The following is a 23,454-nucleotide window of genomic DNA, read 5'->3' as shown; positions in this document are numbered from 1 at the left end:
AAACATATCTCAGTATTAACAAAATCAGAGTTTTTACTACTTTAACTCTTTATGTGTAGGAGCTTCTGATCGTGCCATGTACTCAGGGGCGGATCTAGAAGGGTGGCATGGGGTCATAAAATAAAATGATCCTTTGCCACCCCAAGTGCTTTGTTAAAATAAGATAGCATTAACACTTTGAGCATAGTTACAGACAACAGTGAATATAAATGCTAAAACTGAATATATTGCATAGCCATTGGCCATTTTTAACTACTTTTGATTGTCCCTCCACATTTTACCTTTAAAAACTATTTACTTTGCCTTGTTTTCATTTGTACATGTATTGTATTAACACAATAGATCTAAAATCAGAAAAAAACCATAAAATCAGAGTAGAAAAAAGTTATATTTTTTACTGTAACAACCACAAACATGTTTAATGAATCATATTTCATAACTTTAAATACAAGTATAAATTGTCAATTTTAAAATCCTATGCACAAGTTTTGCAAACAACAAAGTTATTTGTCACACACACACACACACACACACACACACACACACACACACAGTGCCTTGTCTTAGAACCAAGGGGGGGGGTTTTACGATGGGAGGTGCTTGTGTTGTGTTGTCATGTGTACTGTAAATGTCATGTCAATAAAAAGGCTACGAGGACAGCTGCTCTTTGAAGGATTTGGGCTAGAGAGTGATGAGCATTATGCTCCACCGCCTGATTCAGACCAAAGCTCTCCCTCGTTAGCGAGTTAATAACCGGTTGAAGATGTTCTGCTATGTCTTGTGTTCGTCATGAGGAATAAGTCTCTAAACTAGCGGGGCATGTGGAAACACAGACCCAACATTTAACAAATTTATTACTGCTGGAAATAAACTAAACTGGAGCACACGTTTCCAAACAGCAGAATCAAAGCTGTTAATCACGAATTAACCTCAGCAAGCAAATAATCAAAGATCAAAAGTGATAGGAGAAAACTTATTTTGGTGAAAGTGGATTGCAGCAGTGTTTAAGGGACTGGCTGCACTATACGGACTTCATTGGCATTATTACCTTTTAACAGCAACGTAATAATGAAGACGACAATGAAAATTAACTTTGTTTTTAAATCTCCTTAACAATACTTCTAAGTAAAAAAGAGAAAAACGCTAAAAAATTCAATTGTATTTGTGTTAAACGTCTACATTTCATTGTTGGATGTCCATCGCTGCTCCCTACAACTCTCAGGTAGACGGTGCTGATATGATCAACAGTGCTTTTCCTGCCATTTGTTCCTCTCTGGACCACGTAACACTGAAATGTTCCAGTGTCGTCACTTGTCACGTCCTTCAGAATCAAAGACACGTCTCCGTCCTTCATCTGTCTGTCCTGCAGATCCACCCGGTTCACAAACGATGGAAGCTGGTTCATTGAAATAAACTGCTCATCCCGGTACATGAGGACATGTCCTTCCTGCAGGTCAAGTCTAAACCACTCCACCACAGCTCTGATGGGAACGCTGAGATGTGGAGTTCGACATGGCAGAGTGACGTTCTGTCCAGGCTCAGCTTTGATGATTTTCCCATCTGAAAAAGGAGAAAAGTGTTTGTACACAGTGAGGAGCAAACAGGGAGATAGATGAGCTGAACTAAAGAAACCTAATTTCATCTTTTTGAATTGAAATGTAAATTATTTGGCATGCATTTCAGGATGGAAATCCAATTTATCAAAGCTATTAAAGCTAATGGAAGTAGCTCTAACAAAAGTTACAGTTTTCTTGCAATTGACCACAAAAATAATTACTTTAAGTTTGGACTGACTCAAACTCTATAGGATAACTGTGTGTTAGTAATAGCAAATATGGACACTTCACTGATCAATGGATGCGTATATTTGTCAAAAACTTTTTTTTTTATAATTCAAGTATTTATTAGATTTTCCATTTTATAACAGCAAATACAGAGATGCAACAACGAAAAGCAAGAAGCAAACAAACAAAAACAAACAAACAAAATAAATAACTAAAATAAATAAATAAAAAAAAAAAAAAAAAAACACAACGAAACAAAACAAAACAAGTGAGGTTTTAACATATGTTGTATTAAACTCAAATGTCCAAGTCAGGTAGACATGTAGGTGCAAAAATTGTCCCACTGTTCCAGCGCAGCTTCTGTCACATGATGTATTTTTCCCAGCATCTTTTCGCATGCAACATTCCCAATCATTCTGTCTTTCCACATTTTAAGCGTTGGAATATGAGAGTCCTTCCAGTGTTCCAAAATGACACGGGCACATGTTACCAATGCAGTACTTAACACTCTAAACTGGTGTTTACTTAATTGCGGCACCTCTCCTTTGTCTCCTAGTAAACATAATTTAGGTGATCTGGGTAGGTTACAAAGTGTCCACCCCTGCAAATAATTCAGTACAGTGTTCCAAACTGGAAAAACCAGCGGGCATTCCCAGAGGGCATGTATCAGACTACCTTTGACTTTTTGGCATTTCCAACACAAGTCATCTCTACCAATCCCCATTCTATACAGCCTTGAAGGAGTATAATAGTATCTGTTAAGAATTTTGTATTGAATAAATTTTCCCCTGGCTTCCCTAATGTATAATCCATTGTTCGACAATATAGAATCCCATGTATCTTCATCCATTGTACGCCCTAGATCCCTTTCCCATACTTTTTTTCAGGCTCCTATTTATATTGTTTTTAATCCATGGGCAAATATTATACCATTTCGCAGCTGTGCACAGAAATGGGGGTAGTAGCATGAAATTCTCTATCGAGTTACTTTCACATGTTATTGTAACTCCTCCTTTTAAACAGTTTCTTATTTGCAAATACTTCCAGAAATGACTGTTACCCTCTAAACAAAACTTTTTTTTAATATCCTCATACGACATGAAAACACCCCCTTCAAATAGGTCACTAACAGTTCTGATACCTCTTCTCAGCCATTGTGTCCAGTAAACAGTCTGCTTACCAATTTTAATTTTAGGATTATACCACAAGGGGGCATACTTCTGTACATATGGCACAAGTTTATATTTCTTATGCACCTCCAACCATACCATTTTCGAAAATTTCAAAATAGGGTTTTGCGTCTTACCGTGATTATTCACTTTTTGTGATAAAATATCAATTGGTGTGAATGGAGATGCAAGCTCTTGTTCTATTAAAATCCAGTCTATATTATTTTTCCCTGCCCAATGTTTGCCTAATCTAGCCATTTCAAAAGAGATACTATAATACTCTATATTGGGCAGGGCTAGTCCCCCTTCTTTCTTAGATTGGGACAGTCGATTTATGTTAATACGGGGTTTACCACCCTTCCAAATGTTGCACACTTGAATTAAAATGAATTGAAACCAGTGTGGCTTTGTGAGTTCGCCTTTACTGCATCTGCAAATATATACATGGACATAGCACAGCGTTACACACTTTTGCAGTCTCACATAACGCTTATAGGCGCACTGCCTTATGGGTAGTGGCTGGCTTCTTTACTTCCGCTAGAGCGGCTCATTTTAGGGGATACTCCCTCTTGTGGTGTAACGGAGGAATAACTACGCTTCCTGCACTATGTCATTTTTGGAGACTGGGGCACACATTATTTTACCACAATCAAAGAAAATACAGATGTGAACAATCAGACCATTTAACTAACTACAATATTGTCACTAAAGATTATGGGGGGTGTCTTGTTTTGTCCACAATGTCTTTCTTGTCCTTACAAAGAAAATCTTTTATCATATTATTGTAGCTTTGCAACATCCGTCGCGGGATACACATAGGCAGCATTCCTGTATAATAGTTGATGAGCGGTGCCACAACCATTTTAACTGTGTTTACTTTTCCCCACAATGTCAAATTTAGTTTACTCCATTTACCCAAGTTTTTATTGATCTTATTTAATAATTTTCCCATACTGTTAGCCATAATATCCTCAATATTGGGGTCCAATTCAATTCCAAGATATTTCATTCCCTTGTCCACCCACTTAAAGTTAAAGCCCGATATTAAGTTATGACTGCAAGCCTGGGAAACTGGCATCGCCTCTGATTTATGCCAATTAATTTTGTACCCCGAAAACATTGAGTATGTATCAATCACCTCTAATAGTTTTGTGATAGAATTAGTTGGGTCTTGGTTTAATATCAGCACATCATCTGCATACAGGAATAATTTGTGTTCTCTGCCTCCCCCAAATACACCTTTAATCTCTGCATTTTCTCTGATTTGAATAGCTAATGGCTCTAAAAATATTATAAATAGCAATGGGCTTAAATTGCATCCTTGACGTGTTGATCTGGAAATACTAAAAAAAGGAGAAAGTACCCCATTTGTAAATACAGCTGCTTCTGGACCAGAATACATGGTTCTAATCCATCTGCAAAAATTGTCACCTATTCCAAACTTTTCCAGGGCTGTGAACAGAAAGTTCCACTCCACCCTATCAAAAGCTTTCTGTGCATCTAAAGATATAGCCAATACAGGATTTGTGTTATTTCTATTCAGCCACAGCAGGTGTAGTAATCTCCTCATATTATCAGAAGCAGATCTATTCTTGATAAACCCTACTTGATCTTGATGAATAATTTGTGGTATTACAACCTCCAACCTTGTTGCTAAAACTTTGGATAGAATTTTGCAATCCACATTGATTAAACTTATTGGTCTGTAATTACCTGGATCAGTTAAATCCTTGTCGCCTTTTGGAATTAGTGATATTACTGCCTGATTAAAACTTGCAGGGAGTCGTCCAAATTCAAAGGCTTCATGTAATACTTCAGTTAGAAAAGGACAGCAAATCTATAAATTTATGGTAAAATTCTGCTGGGAATCCATCTATTCCTGGTGACTTCCCAGCTTTCATTGCACGGATAGCTTCTTTTACTTCTACCTCAGTTAGTGGAGTTTCCAATTTGTTCCTACCCTCTTGTGAGATTTTTGGTATTTTCATTTTATCAAAGTATGTACTCAGCAGATCCATACTTACTTTGTTATCGGACGTGTATAAATCTTGATAAAAGATTTTAAAAATTGTGTTAATCTCTGAAGAAGATGTAACTAATTTATCATCCTTTTTAACTGCCGTAATAACATTCTGATTGTCCATTTGCTTAAGTTGTCTGGCTAATAGCCTGCCTGTCTTTTCACCATTCTCATAGAAATTAGTTTTAAGACGAAAGAGGGCATACTCTGCTTTTTTGTTATAAATTTTATGAAGGTGTATTCTCTTTCCATAGGGTGAACAAGCCTCCAAATATCTACCACACTGAGATCTTCTTTTAAAGCATCTATCGCTGTCCCAGTTCTAGTACTTGAAGTTGCATTAATGGCACTTCTATCAATATATTCATCCATCACATTATTAAAGTCTCCACCTAACAAGATTTGGCCCTTCATGTTCCCTAGCATCTTGTTAACCTCATCCATAAAATTAGGTTCATCCCTATTTGGGGCGTAACTATTGCACAGAACAACCTGAACTCCATTAATGAGAGCCTGCAGAACCAACACTCGCCCGTCTTCATCCCGGCTTTCCTTCAATAATACAAAGTTTAGTCTTTTATTAATGAGTATCATGACACCACGACTCTTGCTTGATCTTGAGTTATGAAATACTTTCCCAACCCAATCCCTTTTTAATTTCAATGCTTCATTTTCATTCGCAAAATGCGTCTCCTGGATGTATGCAATATCAGCATTATGAGACTTGAGGTAGCTAAGCACTTTTTTTTTTCTTTTGACTGGTGTGCCACAGCCATTTATATTCCATGACACAATATTAACGTCCACATTCCCCATGACTATGCCATGTTAAGGTATCTATAAGCCTTACATCTTCCAACCCATAACCATTTAACCTGTGCTGATAACCCTGCTTGAACTAGAACATAAGTTTAAACAAGAACAGTACCTCACCTATAGAATCTCTACCAAAAAAATAAAAAATAAAAAAACAACGAACATAAAAAAAGAAATAGCGCCGTCCAAAAAAGGAACATGACAGCGCAAAAGCCCCGTGGGCAAAACTGTCTCTGGTCCGTGATGGTCCCGTGGACAGTGAACTGCTGTCCTCCTTCTGTCCTGTCGACACCCCAGGGAGCCCGCCCCCATCTTATGAAATTATTAACGATGCACTCCCATGCACGTAATTTAGCTTATTAACCCCTTACTCCACCACTTCCTGAAAGTTCTCACGCACGAATTTCTCTGCCTCCTCAACGCTGTCAATGCTCTTCTGCTGGCCTTTCCATGTTAATCGAAGTTTTGCTGGATGTGCCAGAGTGTGCTTTATCTGATGCTGCCATAGCTTCTTCATTACTGGGGAGAAAAGCTTCCTCTGCGCCGCTCGCTCCGCGGTCATATCTTCATAAAATGACAAACGACAGTTCTCCCACAGTATTCCTTTCTTCTGTTTAGCGGTCATGATAACTTTTTGTCGTGCAGTGTAACGGAGAAATCTCACCAGCACGATTCGAGGTGGCTGACCAGGTCCCAGGCGTGGTCTCGTACTTCTGTGGCATCTTTCCAGCTCATATTCCTCCCCTCGTAGACCTAGGCCATCCGCGAGTATTTGTCTAAAACTTGAAATACGTTTCATATTTTCATATTCTAAATAAGACAGATCTAGTGTGTGTTATTCCTTACTCAATCTTGGATCAATAGCTTTACCTGGATGTATGAGTTAATATTATTAACGTCTGAACCAAATGCATTGAGTACAAATGGTCTGGTAAATAGTCTGTATTTGTAGAGTGCTTTACTACTACTACTTTGCTGGCAAGCTACATTGTAGCCACAGCCACCCTGGGGCGCACTGACAGAGGCGAGGCTGCCAGACACTGGTGCCACCGGGCCCTCTGACCACCACCAGTAGGCAACGGGTGAAGTGCCCAAGGACACAACGACCAAGACTGTCCAAGCCGAGGCTCGAACCGGCAACCTTCCGATTACAAGGTGAACTCCCAACTCTTGAGCCACGATCGCCCCACAAGGACCAAGAAGACTTACAATAGCAGCACAGAGTGGAAAACATCCAGGGAGAGTAGAAATATAAATGTGTGTATGATGTGAACACGACGTTTATGGGCCTTAGTCAGGGAGGTCGTCACATTCCCTAGTTTTCTGACTTGCAGTCCATTTGTAAGTCTGAGTTATTCGTTTGTTCCTCTTGAGATCCGATGGAAATCTAAACACTTGTGGTTGCAGATTTTAAAGCCATCCTGATAAACTTATCCCACCAATAATGTGGAGCTCTAAGCTGTCAAACTGTCACATGGGCGCAAGAGTGCAAATTTGCTGATTTTAGTATCGCGGATACGTTTGTGGCTACAGGGCAAAAGCCTTTTGTAAGAGAGAGACAGTATGAAAATGGAACGAAGTGTGGTAAAATTAATGCTGGAATTGGAGATGTGAGTAAAGAAGCTTTGGTAAGCACTCAGAGAAATGGCAAGTCTTTGAGTTCCTGTTTTGCCGCCACTATCGCTTCTGGGCAAAGCGCAACCATTCCCCGTTTTTTACTGCAGGATGGCCTGCTCACGAGGTGGTGGTCCTCAGATTAGTGGAACATTGAACGTCATGCAGGCGGTGGTACCATCCCATCATCGTGATCAGGTGCTAAGCTTAGCACATGATATAGGCATGGCATCTCGGAATAAATAAAAAGTATTACTGAGTGCTGAGCAACTTCTTTTGGCCTGGTTTAAAAAAAAAAAAAAAAACCATGTTGTTGCTTACAGTCGGTCGTGCGCCACATGCACCATGCAACCATCACCTACCTTGGAAAGCAGGTGGGTCAAGGGTGAGTGTGCCCCATGTAGTGATGTGTCGGTCGTGAACGAAACTGCTCTTAGAGCCGTATCTTTGAAGTGACCAGTGTTGGGTAAGTTACTTTAAATTAGTAACTTAGTGGAACAGTGGCGCGGCTGCCCCTCTGTTGGTCTTCCATGGTTTCTTGTGTTCTGGGGGCCTCCGGATGTCTGGAGTTTTGATCTCCTCCATACCTGCTTCACACCCTGGAGGACGGGGCTGTGGCCCCCCCACACTCCCTAGCAGATCGTTACATGGAGAAACCTTTGGAATACAAGCGCGCTGATCCACACAGGTATGCACACGGGTGTTCACTGCTCGTAGACCCAAATTACACCTTTCTTGGCTGCTACTTCGAAGCACATCTGTCCTGCGTGCTGCACAACAACATTGGATATTTAGTATTTACTGCTGTTTACACTTAGCTAGATTAATGCGATGGTGTTGTGTTTAGTATGTTGCTTTGGTTTTTTTTTTGTCTTTTTTTTGCTTGTTTTCTATTCTTCTCTCAACAGGTGATCCAGGAGATTTTTATTTTTTTTCCTCCCCCCCTTTCTCACTGTCCCTCTCCCCTTCTGTTTTTCCTTTCTTTCCTCTTTCTTTCTCCCTTTCCTATCCCTCACTCATGTCTGTCCCATCTGTAACATCTGAAAATAAAATATAATAAATAATAAAAACAAAGATCGACCAAATGGACCAATACGGCAATGCCACGATGATCCATTTGGCAAAGTAAATCCATTGGGTATCCTTGTTGGTCTTCAGACAACAATTCTGATGGCTAAAGAACCAAATGGGACAGGCGGGAAAAAAAAAAAGAAAAATAAATAAATAAATTAGTAACTTAGTTACATTACTAGTTACTTCTATCAAAAGTAACTCAGTTACTTCAAGTTAGTCATTACTTTCAGAGTAACTAGTTACTCAGGAAGGTAACTTTGGTTTTACTCAGAATTCTCTTGTTAATGTGTTGCTTCCGTAACTGGATACCCAGCAAGAGTGCCAGTCTTCTAGCTTGCTTACTTGCCTCAAGTGCACTGTGCCACCTACGATTAGAAAGGAAAAAAATAAAGTCCATATTTCCACAAAACAAATAGTACTGACTTTTTCGTAGTTATGCTACAAAAAAGTCAGCATAACTAAAATAAACTATACCTGAACTGACCCAGATAGACTGCAGGTCATAACTTCTTACCTGGAATTCAGTTCACCTGACACTTGGACAGCGGCCGCCTCACCATTTCCCTCATCCACCTGCTGGCCTCCACCACTTGCTAATGTTACTGAGTCTGTGGAAGCTCCGCAATAGCCACCACACGAAGTAACGAATAACGAGCTGTGTTTCTTTTCCCCTTTCTCTCACCCGCTCTGTCTCACTATAGATTTTTTATGTTTTTATTGCTTGTATTCTCCCCTTAAGTATATTTAATATTTGCCTATAAAAACTGTAAATACAGCAGCATGATTTCTTCATGTGTCCCTTCACAATTGTAGTCTACAGTGAGATTGATAATAATTAATAGTAGTCGCAGTCGCCACCTTTACGTTGTACTTTATTTCTGCATTTCCAGATCAGCAGAGCTCAGCGGGCTGCAAAACTTGCTCCTCACTGTGAAGTCTTTAATTGTATGTTGGACTCTTTAACCTCTCTGCTCTGTGCCGTTTGCTCTTTTAGACCCGATAAGCATCACAGCTGAATCTGGTCAAACTGTCACTCTACTGTGTCGAGCTCAAAGCAGATCTGACATAACAGACGGAAATGTCTTGAAGTACCACGGTCAGCAACTTCTTCTATCATACCAGAATCCATCTTTTAAGAACCAGGTGGATCTCCAGGACAGACAGATGAAGGATGGAGACGTGTCATTGATTCTGAAGGACATGACGATTAATGACGCTGGAGCGTACGAGTGCCGTGTCATGCAGAGAGGAATAAACCAAGAGAAGCTCATCAGCAGCATCACACTGAGTGTTGTTGATCCTCCAGGTGAGTGAGTAGAGTTGAGTGTGTGTGTGATCAGAGGTGAAGCTGCTTCCTGGTTGTTGATGTTTGTTTCTAAAGATGTTGTTGATGAGACTTTGTAGAAAGCAGCTGGTCTGAGTGATGTGATCAGAGTGCAGTAGATAATGTCTGACAGCAGTTTGAAGAGGAAATGGATTCTGTTCTGTTCTTCACTCATCACCTACCTGACAGCTCACACCTCACACCTGTTTCTCACCTGCAGCTCAGCAAGATTTACCTGTTGGAGTGGTAATCGGTGCGTCAGCAGGAGCTGTAGCTCTCCTTGCTTTGAATGGGGGTGGTATTTGGATGCTTTCGCGAGCTAAAGAAAACACAAAGAGCAGTTTTATCAGAATTCAAACCATCTTGCTGTTAATCTGAAAATTAAAACAAATCATTCAATAACTGAACTGTGAGCTTTCTGTGCTTCTTGTCTGAGCAGTTATACGTAGCCATGGATATACAATCATCACACCATGCTCACTCTTATCAGACATGAGGTGTTGTTTCCACATTATCAATAAGGACTACTTTATTAATCAGACAAAATCATATCATCAGGTTTTTGCTGAGAGGAAATAAAATTGTGTTTCAACCATGAATTAATGTTCTGTATGTGACAGTATTAAAATTACTGAATTCAAATGTTTTAGCTTCTATTTGGAATCATGAGAGTGTTTCACAGTGTGAAGATTTAATCACCACAAAAATAACATGTGTTTAAATGAAGAAATTAAACCTTAACTCTGATGGAAACACCTGAAAGTCAACATATAAAGGATGCTAAGAGTCCAAACTAGTGGTTTGTGCCTTTGAGACATTGGCGGAGCGGGGGCGTGGCTTACTGGGCTTAAGCCCGGGTTGTTTTTTCAGAAGCCCGGGGTCTTTTGGAGTGTAATTTGTTTCATAGTTAGATGCCTGACAACTGTATAAACCAAAAACTACACACAATATTCAAAGCAAATAGCGCACACAGGGGGAATTTACCACTGTGCATAAATTCCCCCTAATTTTGGTATGATCCGAGCTCAGGCACTGGGAGACTGAGCACAGCACTTATGCATGTGAGCGAGGGGGGAGAAGCTGCTGCCTGCAAGAAGCGCAGACAGGTAGACAGAGGAAAGTTTAAGTTTGACCAGATACCAAAGCAAATCATTCGTACTGTACAAATAATGTAAATATGACGGTGTAGATTGATATCAAACTGATCACTTGACCCATATTACATTAATCACTCTTCGAGTGAATCAACAAATGGCGAAATGAAAAGCCGAACAACAACAATGCTGTTTCTTTAGAGAGTCTTAGCTTACATGTGTGCTTATTTCATATTTTCAGTTGTTACCCTCCACGGCTAAATAAAGCACGAAATCGGTTTCAGTTATGTACTGATGTACATTGACATTAAAGAGTATTTTAAAGAGAAAAACTCAGGTAAATGTTATTTTATATATTATGCTTTGTATGTTGTTCAGTATATTTCTATGCAAAATAAGATAATTTTCAATTCACAGCACTGTTGAAATCAGATAGTTACATAACTCCTTTAAAGAAATAAAGTGTAAGTTGAACATCGATTTAGATTAAACTTTTTTGTTTTAAATTAATATTGAAATAACTTTTGAATTAGTTAAATGTCAGAACAAAGACAGAGACAGAGCAGTCTATTTTTTTATCACTTTCATCAAATTCAGGAGTACATATACAATAAATGTATTATGTCTTTAATTAATAAGAAAACTGCGATTCCATTCTGAGCATAAAAAGCCTCTGGTTAGTAAAGTCAATTTGAGTAAATTGGTGGCTAGGGCTGCCACGATTCGTCGACTAGTCATGATATCTGCTCAATTTACAAAGACATTGCGTGTTACTCCCCTCGAGTCGTAATGAAGCTCAACTTGTTCTTTGCATTTTAACTGACATTTATTTCGGACAGGAGGATTCTTCGACATGCCTTAACATGTAATGATGTCCAACCACAGCCGATACAATGCCCTCAGAACTAAAAGGAAATACAAACTTAAATGCATATTCTTAATAAAGCCCTCAAGCATTATATATGCATTATATAAGCATTATATAAAATGATTTACGAATAAATTCTTTACAAATCCTACCATGTGAATTCATGGATTTTTTTTTCACATTCTGTCTCTCACAGTTGCAGTGTACCTCTGGTGCAAATTACTGACCTCTGTCATCATTTTAAGTGGGGGAACTTGCACAATCGGTGGCTGACTAAATACTTTTTTGCCCCACTGTAGCTAGCTTTCTTTGCAAGGACACTCAAAAGCCTGCCATCCATGGATTCTGTCAGTGTTTTGATCTGTTCACCATCAACATTGCGTGCAGCAGCAACCACAGCCTCCCAGACACTGTTCAGAGAGGTGTACTGTTTTCCCTCCTTGTAAATCTCCCATTTGATGATGGACCACAGGTTCTCAATGGGGTTCAGATCAGGTGAACAAGGAGGCCATGTCATTGGTTTTTCTTCTTTTATACCCTTTCTTGCCAGCCACGCTGTGGAGTACTTGGACGCGTGTGATGGAGCATTGTCCTGCATGAAAATCATGTTTTTCTTGAAGGATGCAGACTTCTTCCTGTACCACTACTTGAAGAAGGTGTCTTCCAGAAACTGGCAGTAGGACTGGGAGTTGAGCTTGACTCCATCCTCAACCCAAAAAGGCCCCACAAGTTCATCTTTGATGATACCAGCCCAAACCAGTACTCCACCTCCACCTTGCTGGCGTCTGAGTCGGACTGGAGCTCTCTGCCCTTTACCAATCCAGCCACGGGCCCATCCATCTGGCCCATCAAGACTCACTCTCATTTCATCAGTCCATAAAACCTTAGAAAAACCAGTCTTGAGATATTTCTTGGCCCAGTCTTGACGTTTCAGCTTGTGTGTCTTGTTCAGTGGTGGTCGTCTTTCAGCCTTTCTTACCTTGGCCATGTCTCTGAGTATTGCACACCTTGTGCTTTTGGGCACTCCAGTGATGTTGCAGCTCTGAAATATGGCCAAACTGGTGGCAAGTGGCATCTTGGCAGCTGCACGCTTGACTTTTCTCAGTTCATGGGCAGTTATTTTGCGCCTTGGTTTTTCCACACGCTTCTTGCGACCCTGTTGACTATTTTGAATGAAACGCTCGATTGTTCAATGATCACGCTTCAGAAGCTTTGCAATTTTGAGACTGCTGCATCCCTCTGCAAGATATCTCACAATTTTTGACTTTTCTGAGCCTGTCAAGTTCTTCTTTTGACCCATTTTGCCAAAGGAAAGGACATTGCCTAATAATTATGCACACCTGATATAGGGTGTTGATGTCATTAGACCACACCCCTTCTCATTACAGAGATGCACATCACCTAATATGCTTAATTGGTAGTAGGCTTTCGAGCCTATACAGCTTGGAGTAAGACAACATGCATGAAGAGGATGATGTGGACAAAATACTCATTTGCCTAATAATTCTGCACTTCCTGTAGATTAAGTGCTGGAGTTGTTAGGTGTGGATAATTAGATTATAATTTATTGCAATAGCAAGTTGTGCCTTGTTCTCACATAGCAAGTGGAGAGTGATATATGAAATGATGGGATGGAAGGAAGAAGAGAAGCAAAGAGTGATTCACAGGCAGAGCCTAAATTATTTCTCACAGTTTTTTGTTGCCTTATGGTTCCAAGCTCTGTCACCAATCTTTGCATTTTGTTATCATCTCATGACACTTGTTTAATCAGCTACCATCTCTCCTATGGACTTTTTAATATCTACATTCTCAGATCAACACAGCCCTGCCCTTCCTATATTAGATTCTTGATGAATGTGTGTTGTTGTTATTCAGCCTGGTTCAATGTGCCCCTTTTTAACTTTGAGTTCAGTTCGCTTTGTTTCAACTGTTTATCCATCCAAGCACAACAATTCTTTGGAAGGAGAAATGAAAACATTATTCTTTTCTTTTTATGCATAGTTTTGGAGTAATGGTTATTAGTAATTGGATCAATAGTTTATTTTTACTTTTTTTTACTTTTTTTTTTTTGCTATTCGTGCATGAATTAGGTAACATTATAATAAAAACACACACTACGTTTTCTTGGCTATGCAGAGATAATTGTATATTTATGTATGAAGAAAGGCCTATTTAACTGCAAGCGTGCCTTAAACCTATAATGTAATAAACCTGAATGTGCTTAAATTTTTTAAAATTTCCAAATTCAGACAAAATTGAGGTTGCAGTATTTGTCCCTAAAAATCCCAGAAATGTGGGCCGGGTCCTCAGAAGATCGGGTAGGCCGAAGTAAACGGCCGTGAAATTGGATGGTCTAGCCTTCTGATTAGCGTCACCGCTGTCTCGGTGGAGTTTAATAAACTCAGCCGTCTGCTCCTTGCTGTCTAAAATATAACAGGACACTGGAGTAAACTCTCGGCCATCTCACACTTCTGTTTAATCAGTTTTCTGTTTGACGTTTAGTCAGCTGTGTAAAAACCAAGGAGGAACCCACCCGGGGGATTAATAAAGTTTTATTTTATCTAATCTAATAACTTTAATCTCAGCCAAACCGATTTACTCACGAACAAACAAAACACTGAAAAAAGCCCAACAATAACATTTTTAGGTTGTCTAAGTGACTTATATATTACGTTTGTCACGGCCGGGCGGGTTACACACAGTAATTCGGCGTGCCCGTGTGGCGTGCTGGCTAGACCCAAGCGCGGCGAAGGCTAGCGGTGGGTTTGGAGCAGGCACGCAGTTATTCTAGTAACGATCAGTGCACGAAGCGTGGCTTCGGAACGGTCGTTACCGACAGAGAGCGAGCGGAGCCGGGAAGAGAAAAAGGATTGAAGGGATAATCACTCACGGTTGCTGAATCAGGCGGAGACTGACGTCGGCAGAGTTTCGGAGCTCCTGACACGAAGAGAATGATGTCTGAGTGGCGAACAGGTGGGTGGCGTCTCTCTTTTAACCCCGGCCCCGTGATCAGCTGATCACAGCTGATCACCGGCTGACAACGTTTAACCCGAGCAGCGAAAGTCCGCGGTGATCTGAAAATGATGTGCGGGAGTTGTGCCATTCTCGGCCGCATCAGTAACCCTCGAGCTCCCGGCTAGCTATCGAGCTGGTGGGTAGCAGACATCTCCGAAAACGTCGAAGCACTTTAGCAAAGATGCGATATCTTGATAAACCGAGCAGATATTTGATGTTTACACAGCTACTTTCTCGCCTGAAAATATGTTAAAAGTTTATTTTGTGACCCAGAAAGATTAATAAGAGTAATTTTAAAACTTAGTAGCGGCCGCCATTAGCCGGAAACTGGAGCTTGGCTGGGCCGCGCTATGAATTCTGGGATATGGTGGGCCACGAAGGACACACCCGACCCATCCTTCAAATTCGGAAAAAGGAGCACGCATTTGTCGGCTGCATTCGGAGGGGTCTACGAATTTGGACAGCCTTCGGCGCGTCGCTGTGACGTAATCGGTCTACAAATGCGGCCTCAGGAGAATGCAGCCCATGAATTTGGACACGACAATGGTGTCCAACCAGATATTTACAGAACTGAATGGGGTACACCATCCATCTTTTTCTCCCAGCAGTGTCCCCGAGATGTCCTGTGAGGCTCACAGGCCAGATGAGATGATGACATCCCTTCAATTTGTAACATTTTAACGGTTTTAATTTCTGAAACAAAGGCTCAGCATATGGTGAAAATGCCAAAACAATGCACTGTTAATCTGGTGGAATCACTTGTAAGCACCAAGTATTAGCAGTAGATGGCAGCAGTCTTTAAAAATGATTTCTGTCCATTTAAACAAATGAAATATGCTTTGTAACACTGCCACATTCTTATTGAACAGCAAACTGCACAGACAAGTTCAGCATGAACATTTACATTATTTGATCACTTCTGACTTCCAATTATAAAGTATTTCAGTCCAAACATTCACTTCTCTAATTCAGCTGTTTAAAATTTATTTACATTCAAAGCAGTTGTTTCAAGGTCAGAAAAAATCAAATACAACAACTTTCAAATTCAGAGTACACACATTAAATTCCACAAAGACCACATTAAAGACCACTTACTAGCTGATAAATGAAACTGTTATAACACTCTTTAGTGTCTGAGTTGATTCCCTTGGAGATCTTTGATCTCTGCCAGAAATCAAAGGGTCTTAAACTCAAGTATAATTGACACAACTTTGTGTACACTCAGACTTAGGCTGTAATATGCTGTGTTTATCTCGTCACTTGGTTTGGCCCATGTAATTATACTGCAACGTGAGGATCAGTTTGTGTGGTTTAAACAAGTTTGATCTTACAAAGAGTTGCTGAACCAGAAGATAAAACAAACACATTCTCTGTTTGTGATACTGTAATGTACAGGATACGTAATCGCAATACTCAGAATCTGTTAATGACTTCATCAGTATACACAAGTATCACAATACTGTCATCTTCACTGTGATGTTTCCACATTTGTTTTGTCCTTCAAGAAAGAAAAAAATAATTCTGGCTGAATTTTATAATAATGCCATTCAGATAATCTTGCAGTGCTGAATGACAAAACTGAGAAGTGAAAACAGCAGGAGACTCACATTTCAAACCTTCTGCAGTTCAACTGGAAGCTGGTATGAACCATCATTCTGTTGTTTACATTTTCTGTAGATCAAAAAACCACCAACAACAACAAGAAGCACAGCACAAACAGACAGACCAGATATCAGTCCAACAGACCCATCCTTCTTCCCTCCATCCTTCTTCCCTCCAGCCTCCTTCCCTCCAGCCTCCTTCCCTCCATCCTCCTTCCCTCCATCCTCTGTGTCTCCTCCTGTCTGACCTGCAGGTGAGAAACAGGTGTGAGGTGTCAGCTGTCAGGTCAACCCAGCATTCCTGCACGGCGTGTAACATACACACTGATCCACCATGTCCATCTCATGGATTTGCCTCTCCAAAGTGTGAAATGTACATGGATGCAGAACCAGCAGAGGGAGATATATTATTTCAAGCCAACATGAAAACAGAAACAGACATTATTAAAACATTTACCTGCATGTACAAATTAGTTGCCTACCTTCATCATTTGTGGCAAAGAAGGAGCCTGGAATGTATTTTATATCTTCCTCTGTCACTAGCGACTTATTGGCTTTAAATATATTATCTCCTCCTTCCAGTACTACAGCTCCTGCATCCGTGTCAGTTTTATGAAAAGTGTGAAATGGACCCAGTGAAGCGACGTGTCTATTAAATGCTTTGCTGTGATATTGGGTTTGTCAGGTAGGTGATGAGTGAAGAACAGAACAGAATCCATTTCCTCTTCAAACTGCTGTCAGACATTATCTACTGCACTCTGATCACATCACTCAGACCAGCTGCTTTCTACAAAGTCTCATCAACAACATCTTTAGAAACAAACATCAACAACCAGGAAGCAGCTTCACCTCTGATCACACACACACTCAACTCTACTCACTCACCTGGAGAATCAACAACACTCAGGTAAATAATGTTGAGCTCCCACGAGTGTATTTCTCCCCTTAAGACTCGACACTCGTATGTTCCACTATCAGCAGTTGTCACATTGTTCAGAATCAAAGACACGTCTCCGTCCTTCATCTGTCTGTCCTGCAGATCCACCCGGTTCTTAAAAGATGGATGCTGGTCGTCTGGAGCAAACTGACCATCCCGGTACACAACAACATGCTGTGTCCCCAGATCAGCTCTGCTCCACTCAAGAATTATAATGTTCTTGTTCGAAGCTCGACATGGCAGAGTGACGCTCTGTCCAGACTCGGCTGTGATGATTTTTGGGTCTGAAAGAGAAACTAAGAGAGCAGCGAGGTTAAAGGAATCAAATACACAATGCAGCTTTGCATTAGTAATGGTGTAACATAGCAGCCTATGCTGTTTTCTTTCTGCTAAGTACCGTATTTACCGCACTATAAGGCGCACTTAAAATCCTTAAATCTTCACAAAAATCAACAGTGCGCCTTATAATCTGGTGCGCCTTATGTATGAATTTTGGTTTGTGCTTACTGACCTGGAACCGGTTTTATGTGGCACACTATGCTCAAAAATCTGTCAAAAAAAGATTTTTAGTGCCACTTTTTGGAGCATTACGGTTACAGTTGCCAGGAGCCTCGCGGAGTAATACGTACTGTGCTTCAACACAACATTACCATGTTGTGAGTGTGTATAACGACTCCAAAATGGCACCCGCGAAGAGACACGCTTATGAAGCTGATTTTAAACTTCGAGCAATTAGTTATGCAGAAGAGAATGGAAATAGAGCAGCTGCCAGACAATTCGGCATTAATGAGTCCATGGTGCGCAAGTGGAGGAAGCAAAAAGATGACCTAAAACAAGTAAAGAAGACCAAAAGGAGTTTCCGAGGGAACAAGGCGCGATGGCCGCAGTTAGAGGACAAAATTGAACAGTGGGTTATTGAACAGAGAACAGCAGGTAGAAGTGTCTCTACAGTCTCTATTCGACTCAAGGCAACAGTAGTAGCACGTGACATGCAGATCAACGACTTTCGAGGGGGACATTCTTGGTGCTTCCGTTTTATGAAAAGGCATAATCTCTCAATCCGCACAAGAACTACTGTCTCACAGCAACTGCCAAACGATTACAAAGAAAAGTTGGCCATTTTCCGCACGTACTGCCAGAATAAGATCACTGAAAAGAAGATCCGGCCAGAACACATCACTAACATGGACGAGGTCCCCCTCACCTTTGACATCCCCGTGAACCGTACTGTCGACAAAACAGGGACCAGTACGGTATCTATACGCACCACAGGGAACGAGAAGTCATCCTTCACTGTAGTTCTGGGCTGCCAAGCTAATGGCCAGAAACTACCACCCATGGTCATTTTCAAGAGGAAGACTTTGCCAAAAGAAAAGTTTCCGGCCGGCGTCATCGTCAAAGCTAACTCAAAGGGCTGGATGGATGAAGAGAAAATGAGCGAGTGGCTGAGGGAAGTTTATGTCAAGAGACCGGATGGCTTTTTCCACAAATCTCCGTCTCTTTTGATCTACGACTCCATGCGCGCCCATCTCACAGAGGCTGTCAAAACCCAAGTGAAGCAAACTAATTCGGAGCTTGCCGTCATTCCGGGTGGATTAACCAAAGAACTCCAACCGCTAGATATTGGTATCAACAGGTCGTTCAAAGTTAAATTACGAGCTGCGTGGGAGCATTGGATGACAGAAGGCGAACACACATTCACCAAGACAGGGAGGCAACGCCGAGCGAGTTACGCCACTATCTGCCAATGGATCGTGGCTGCTTGGGCTAAGGTATCAGTCTCAAGTGTCGTCCGAGCTTTCACGAAGGCTGGAATAATCACTGAACAGCTAAGTAACAGCAACGAGACTGATTCGGATAATGACGAGAGGGATCCGGGCATGCTTGATGCCGAAATTGCCCAGCTGTTTAACTCAGACACTGAAGGTGAAGAGTTTGATGGATTTGTGGAAGTTGAATGAACTGGAAATGTAAGTGTATTGTTAAATATTTGATGTTTAACAGCTTAACAATGTTAATAGTTACTGTGAATGAGTTGGTTAAATTTTAACTCATCCGATTGTTTTATTCTGCTGAATGCACTTTAAACGCCTTTTAATCCGGTGTGAGAGGGATCCGGGCATGCTTGATGCCGAAATTGCCCAGCTGTTTACCGTAACTCAGACACGGAAGGTGAAGAGTTTGAGGGAATTGTGGAAGTTGAATGTACTGTACTGGAAAAAGTGTATTTTTCAATATTTAATGTGTTACAGCTTAACAGTGTTAAGAGTTACTGTGAATGAGCTTAATAAAGGTCGAGTTATCTTTTGTTTGTCTTAATGCGCCTTATAATATGATGCGCCTTATGTATGAAAACAGAGCCAGTCTTCAACGGTGCGCCTTATAATCTGGTGAGCCTTATAGTGCGGTAAATACGGTATTATTCTTACTTATAATGGTAAAGAATTCAATAATGGTAAAGAATTTGTCTGAACATTTCTTTCCTGCCCTGTTTTTTTTTTCTACTTTGATTATTGGCTGAGTCTTTACCATTCTGGCTATTGTTCGATCCATTTCGAAATCCATTCGAAAAGTGGTAGTCTTCCACTTTCTTCCATGTCTCTCTGGTTTGGCTTTCCATTTTAAAGCATTGGCGATCATTTTAGCTAAGCAGCCTATCATTTTCTGCACTTCTTTACATGTTTTCCCCTCTCCAATTAACGTTTTGATTAAAGCATGCTGTTCTTCTGAACAATGTCTGGCACAACCTGTCTTTCTCAGGTTTTCAGAGAGAATTGCATGTACAACATGTGCTTCATCCTAAAATACCACCTTAAATACCACCACATGGCCACCTGTTTCTTCACATAATGAATGACCTCACTGATTAGACTCTACACTGCTATATTTTGAACATGCCCCTTTCACTTAATTCTTCAATTACCAGTGTTGGGGAGTAACGGAATACATGTACCGCCGTTACGTATTTAGAATACAAAATATGAGTAACTGTATTCCGTTACAGTTACCGTTTAAAAAGGTGGTATTCAGAATACAGTTACTTTGTTGAAATAAATGGATTACACTGCGGTACTTTCCTGTTTCATATTGTCGCGGGTCAGGACTGTTTGGGTTTTGTTTGACAGCTACGTTCTTTCGTTCCAGGCGGCAGCGTTACGGTTGCCATGGTTACAGGGCGACGCTCTCTCTCTCTTTCTGCGCCTGGGTGAGAGAGCGCCTTTTCGTTGTTGTTGTTGTGCTAAGCTAACAGGCAGAATGCTACAAGCATAGCTCTAAAGAATGTAGCATCATGGGCAGTATAGTCCGTGTTGCAGGGAGAATGGACTGCCATACACGTTATGTGTCTGTGAGCGCGAGGAGGGAGAAAAAGGCGAGTGGAAAGGTACGAGTTGTCGTCGAGGAAAAACGGGAGCTGGAAGCATGTAAATATAATAATAACCACTGCAGCCAAGAAGAGTGCCTGACGAGCCCAGTTGTAAGTAAGCTACTGTACACCGTGTTCGTGTTTTCCTCCGAAAACAATAAGTTCCGTTGGAGCAGTCTTTCAACGCCTCTCTCTGTCTCTCGCAAGAAAAATTGACCCACACAACAAAGTAAAGCTATTTTTCGGCTATGAGCCGACAGGGACCCCGCCGTATTAGTCAGAGGTCCCTTTACTACAGTTCGGAGTCGCGGACCTTCAGTAATAGTAATAAATCACACAGCAATAGTACATTCACGTTGTTGTAAAAAGCATGATAATATATTAAGTAATCCAAAGTATTCAGAATACGTTACTGTCATTGAGTAACGTAACGGAATACGTTACAGAATACATTTTGGGGCATGTATTCTGTATTCTGTAATGGAATACATTTTAAAAGTAACCTTCCCAACACTGTCAATTACACACACTATTCATATCATGAATGTTGGGTCTGTTGGTTTCTCTTATTCTGCTACACCAGCAGTCCCCAGCAATTTGCACCAAGGACCGTTTTATGGCTGACAATATTTTCATGGATCGACCTTTAAGGTGTTGCAGATAAACACAACAAAATAAAAACAGTATAGCAGTACCAAAAAAGGAAGATTTATTCATAACACACGGGAAAAGACCCAGGGAAAATGAGTTAACGATAAAAATGATGAAAACCAATAAAAACCCTTAAAACCATAAATTTCACACCCGAGCCTCAACTCTCATGGTACCAAACGACTCCAGTCCGTGGCCTGGGGGTTCGGGACCTCTGCACTACACCTACTGGTGAATTATTTGCCATGTAATAATGTGATTTATACCAAAAACACTGATTCATCAGGTTAGTCATGTTGGACTGCTATTATTTTGAACACAACTCTATCTTTTAAACTACTGTCTGCACAAAGCAAAGAAAACAGAAACAAACAAACCAAAAAAAAGGCCTAAAAACATACAAATGACATTTGTAAATAACTATGAGCACATACTCAGTTTATCTCTTTGTCAGAAAATGGTGTAGTTACTTTTTGAGCCTTTGAAAATAGGGGACTGTGTATAAAAAAACCCTAAAATTCCTGTTAATTGAAGATGAAGGTCAACCCTTTAGCATCTTGATTGTTTGATTTAAATCCAGTGTACTAGTGTACACTGTCAAATAAACTAAATAAATGCAAATATTAATTCACTAATAGAGATTGACAGACCACGTGACTTTCGCGCATTGCATGCCGGGAACTCGTGGCAAAACAATCCAAGTACCGCATCAAACGCAAGCATTTGCAGCACCGCAAAACGTTCATTCTTCGGTTCCAATAAATTCTTGCTTTTTCTTTGCCCCCAAAGAGGAATGTACAAAACGAAGGAGAACAATGCCGGTCCGTACAAAGACAGACTTGATGAAAAGTCAAAGAAAAGATACGAGGAAAAAAATCAAACCAGTGAAAGGGTCAGACCCTTACGAGCACACAGAGGGACAAAATATGTTAGCGTGCTGCCCAACTTTCACCACGCTCATATTTATAATTATACGGTTCTTGGAGTGAGTGCATACACTCGTGAAGTTTAGTAACTTCAGGTCACTGCAACAAGCCCAGGTACAGTTTACTGACGGATGGGTACAGGACCTTGAAATGCACCGTGTAGAAAGTAAAGACCATCGTACATATCATAAGTTTACCAGTCTCACAAATCGTCGTCATAAATACACATTCGTTAACCGTTTATTAATATAACCTTTGAGCTCAATGGTAATTAATTAGTAGTGGAAATAATTTCTGGTTGCATTACAGAAATGTAGCAGTGACAATAATATTGTATGCTGTAATCGTACTGGGCAATTAGTGATACAAAACAACTGTTTTATCCTGTGAATAAAAGTATATGTTTTTTGTCAATGTACCATAATAACAGAAGCGAAACGCAATATTGTGTCAGGACAATTCACTATTTATGCACAATAAACAAAGGAGCATAGCGCGCGACAATTTCTGTTCAGCGCCAGACTTGCTTGTAACCTATATCACCAATTATGTTAAGAAAAATGACGCATTAACTACAACAGCAGACTGACCTTTGTGGGAATGCTTGGAGCAGACTAACCTGTGAGCTGGAGTGTTCTGGGACGTTATATTTTGTCTTTGACTGGCTGCAATCCGTCGCCTCTTTGTTACTTCGGAAACATGGCTCGAACAATTTCTCTTCAACGACGTAATCCGATAACAACCGATCTCTTTACCCGTCGGCTTTCCGTGGCTGTCACGCGACCGGCTATTGCAGTTAATAATACAACAGCTTCTTGCCATTTTTTGTGTTTCTTTTTATCGCTGTACAACTGAATGCAATTGAAAGCCTGCGTGCGCTAGTACCTCTTGCCACGAGTTCCCAGAATTCTTTGCGGTTTTACCCCTGAGTGACGTCACATTTTCAATCTCTATTGCTGCTTTTACACAAAATTTGACTAATGTTGGTGACTTTGCATCGATGTGTGTTAAACAATTATTATAAGGGTTTTTTTTTATAAAGACTGTGTCACGGTCCGCTGTGACAGACCGTGCGGTGGTGTGTATGGTGGACCCAGGTGCGAACACAGGTGAGCAGGCGGGAGTGAACTTTAAACAAAAGCGAGCCTTTATTGTGGCTGATGACAAGGTATACAAATACAGCAGGGATAGCGTGGC

At 40.7% G+C, this 23,454-nt stretch overlaps 1 protein-coding gene across 1 annotated transcript in view; it reads right to left on the bottom strand.

Annotated features, from left to right (window-relative positions):
• Positions 1-16,388: 16,388 nt before the first annotated feature.
• The window catches only part of LOC146578871 (coxsackievirus and adenovirus receptor-like), a 29,787-nt gene continuing 22,721 nt past the window's right edge, over positions 16,389-23,454 (bottom strand). Inside the window, exons 3-4 of the mRNA XM_085268943.1 lie at positions 17,265-17,600; positions 16,389-16,552 (exon numbers count right to left, since the gene is read on the bottom strand). Of these exons, the coding sequence (XP_085125069.1) occupies positions 16,389-16,552; positions 17,265-17,600 (500 nt within the window). The remainder of the gene's footprint in view (positions 16,553-17,264; positions 17,601-23,454) is intronic.

This window comes from Mchenga conophoros, linkage group LG3, assembly GCF_057382185.1.
Source record: "Mchenga conophoros isolate Kocher_MC1m ecotype Shallow Benthic linkage group LG3, M_conophoros_male_GT1.1, whole genome shotgun sequence".
Taxonomy (NCBI): domain Eukaryota; kingdom Metazoa; phylum Chordata; class Actinopteri; order Cichliformes; family Cichlidae; genus Mchenga; species Mchenga conophoros.
Note: the sequence above shows the minus strand (reverse complement) of the source record. Positions and strands in the feature narration are given on the sequence as shown.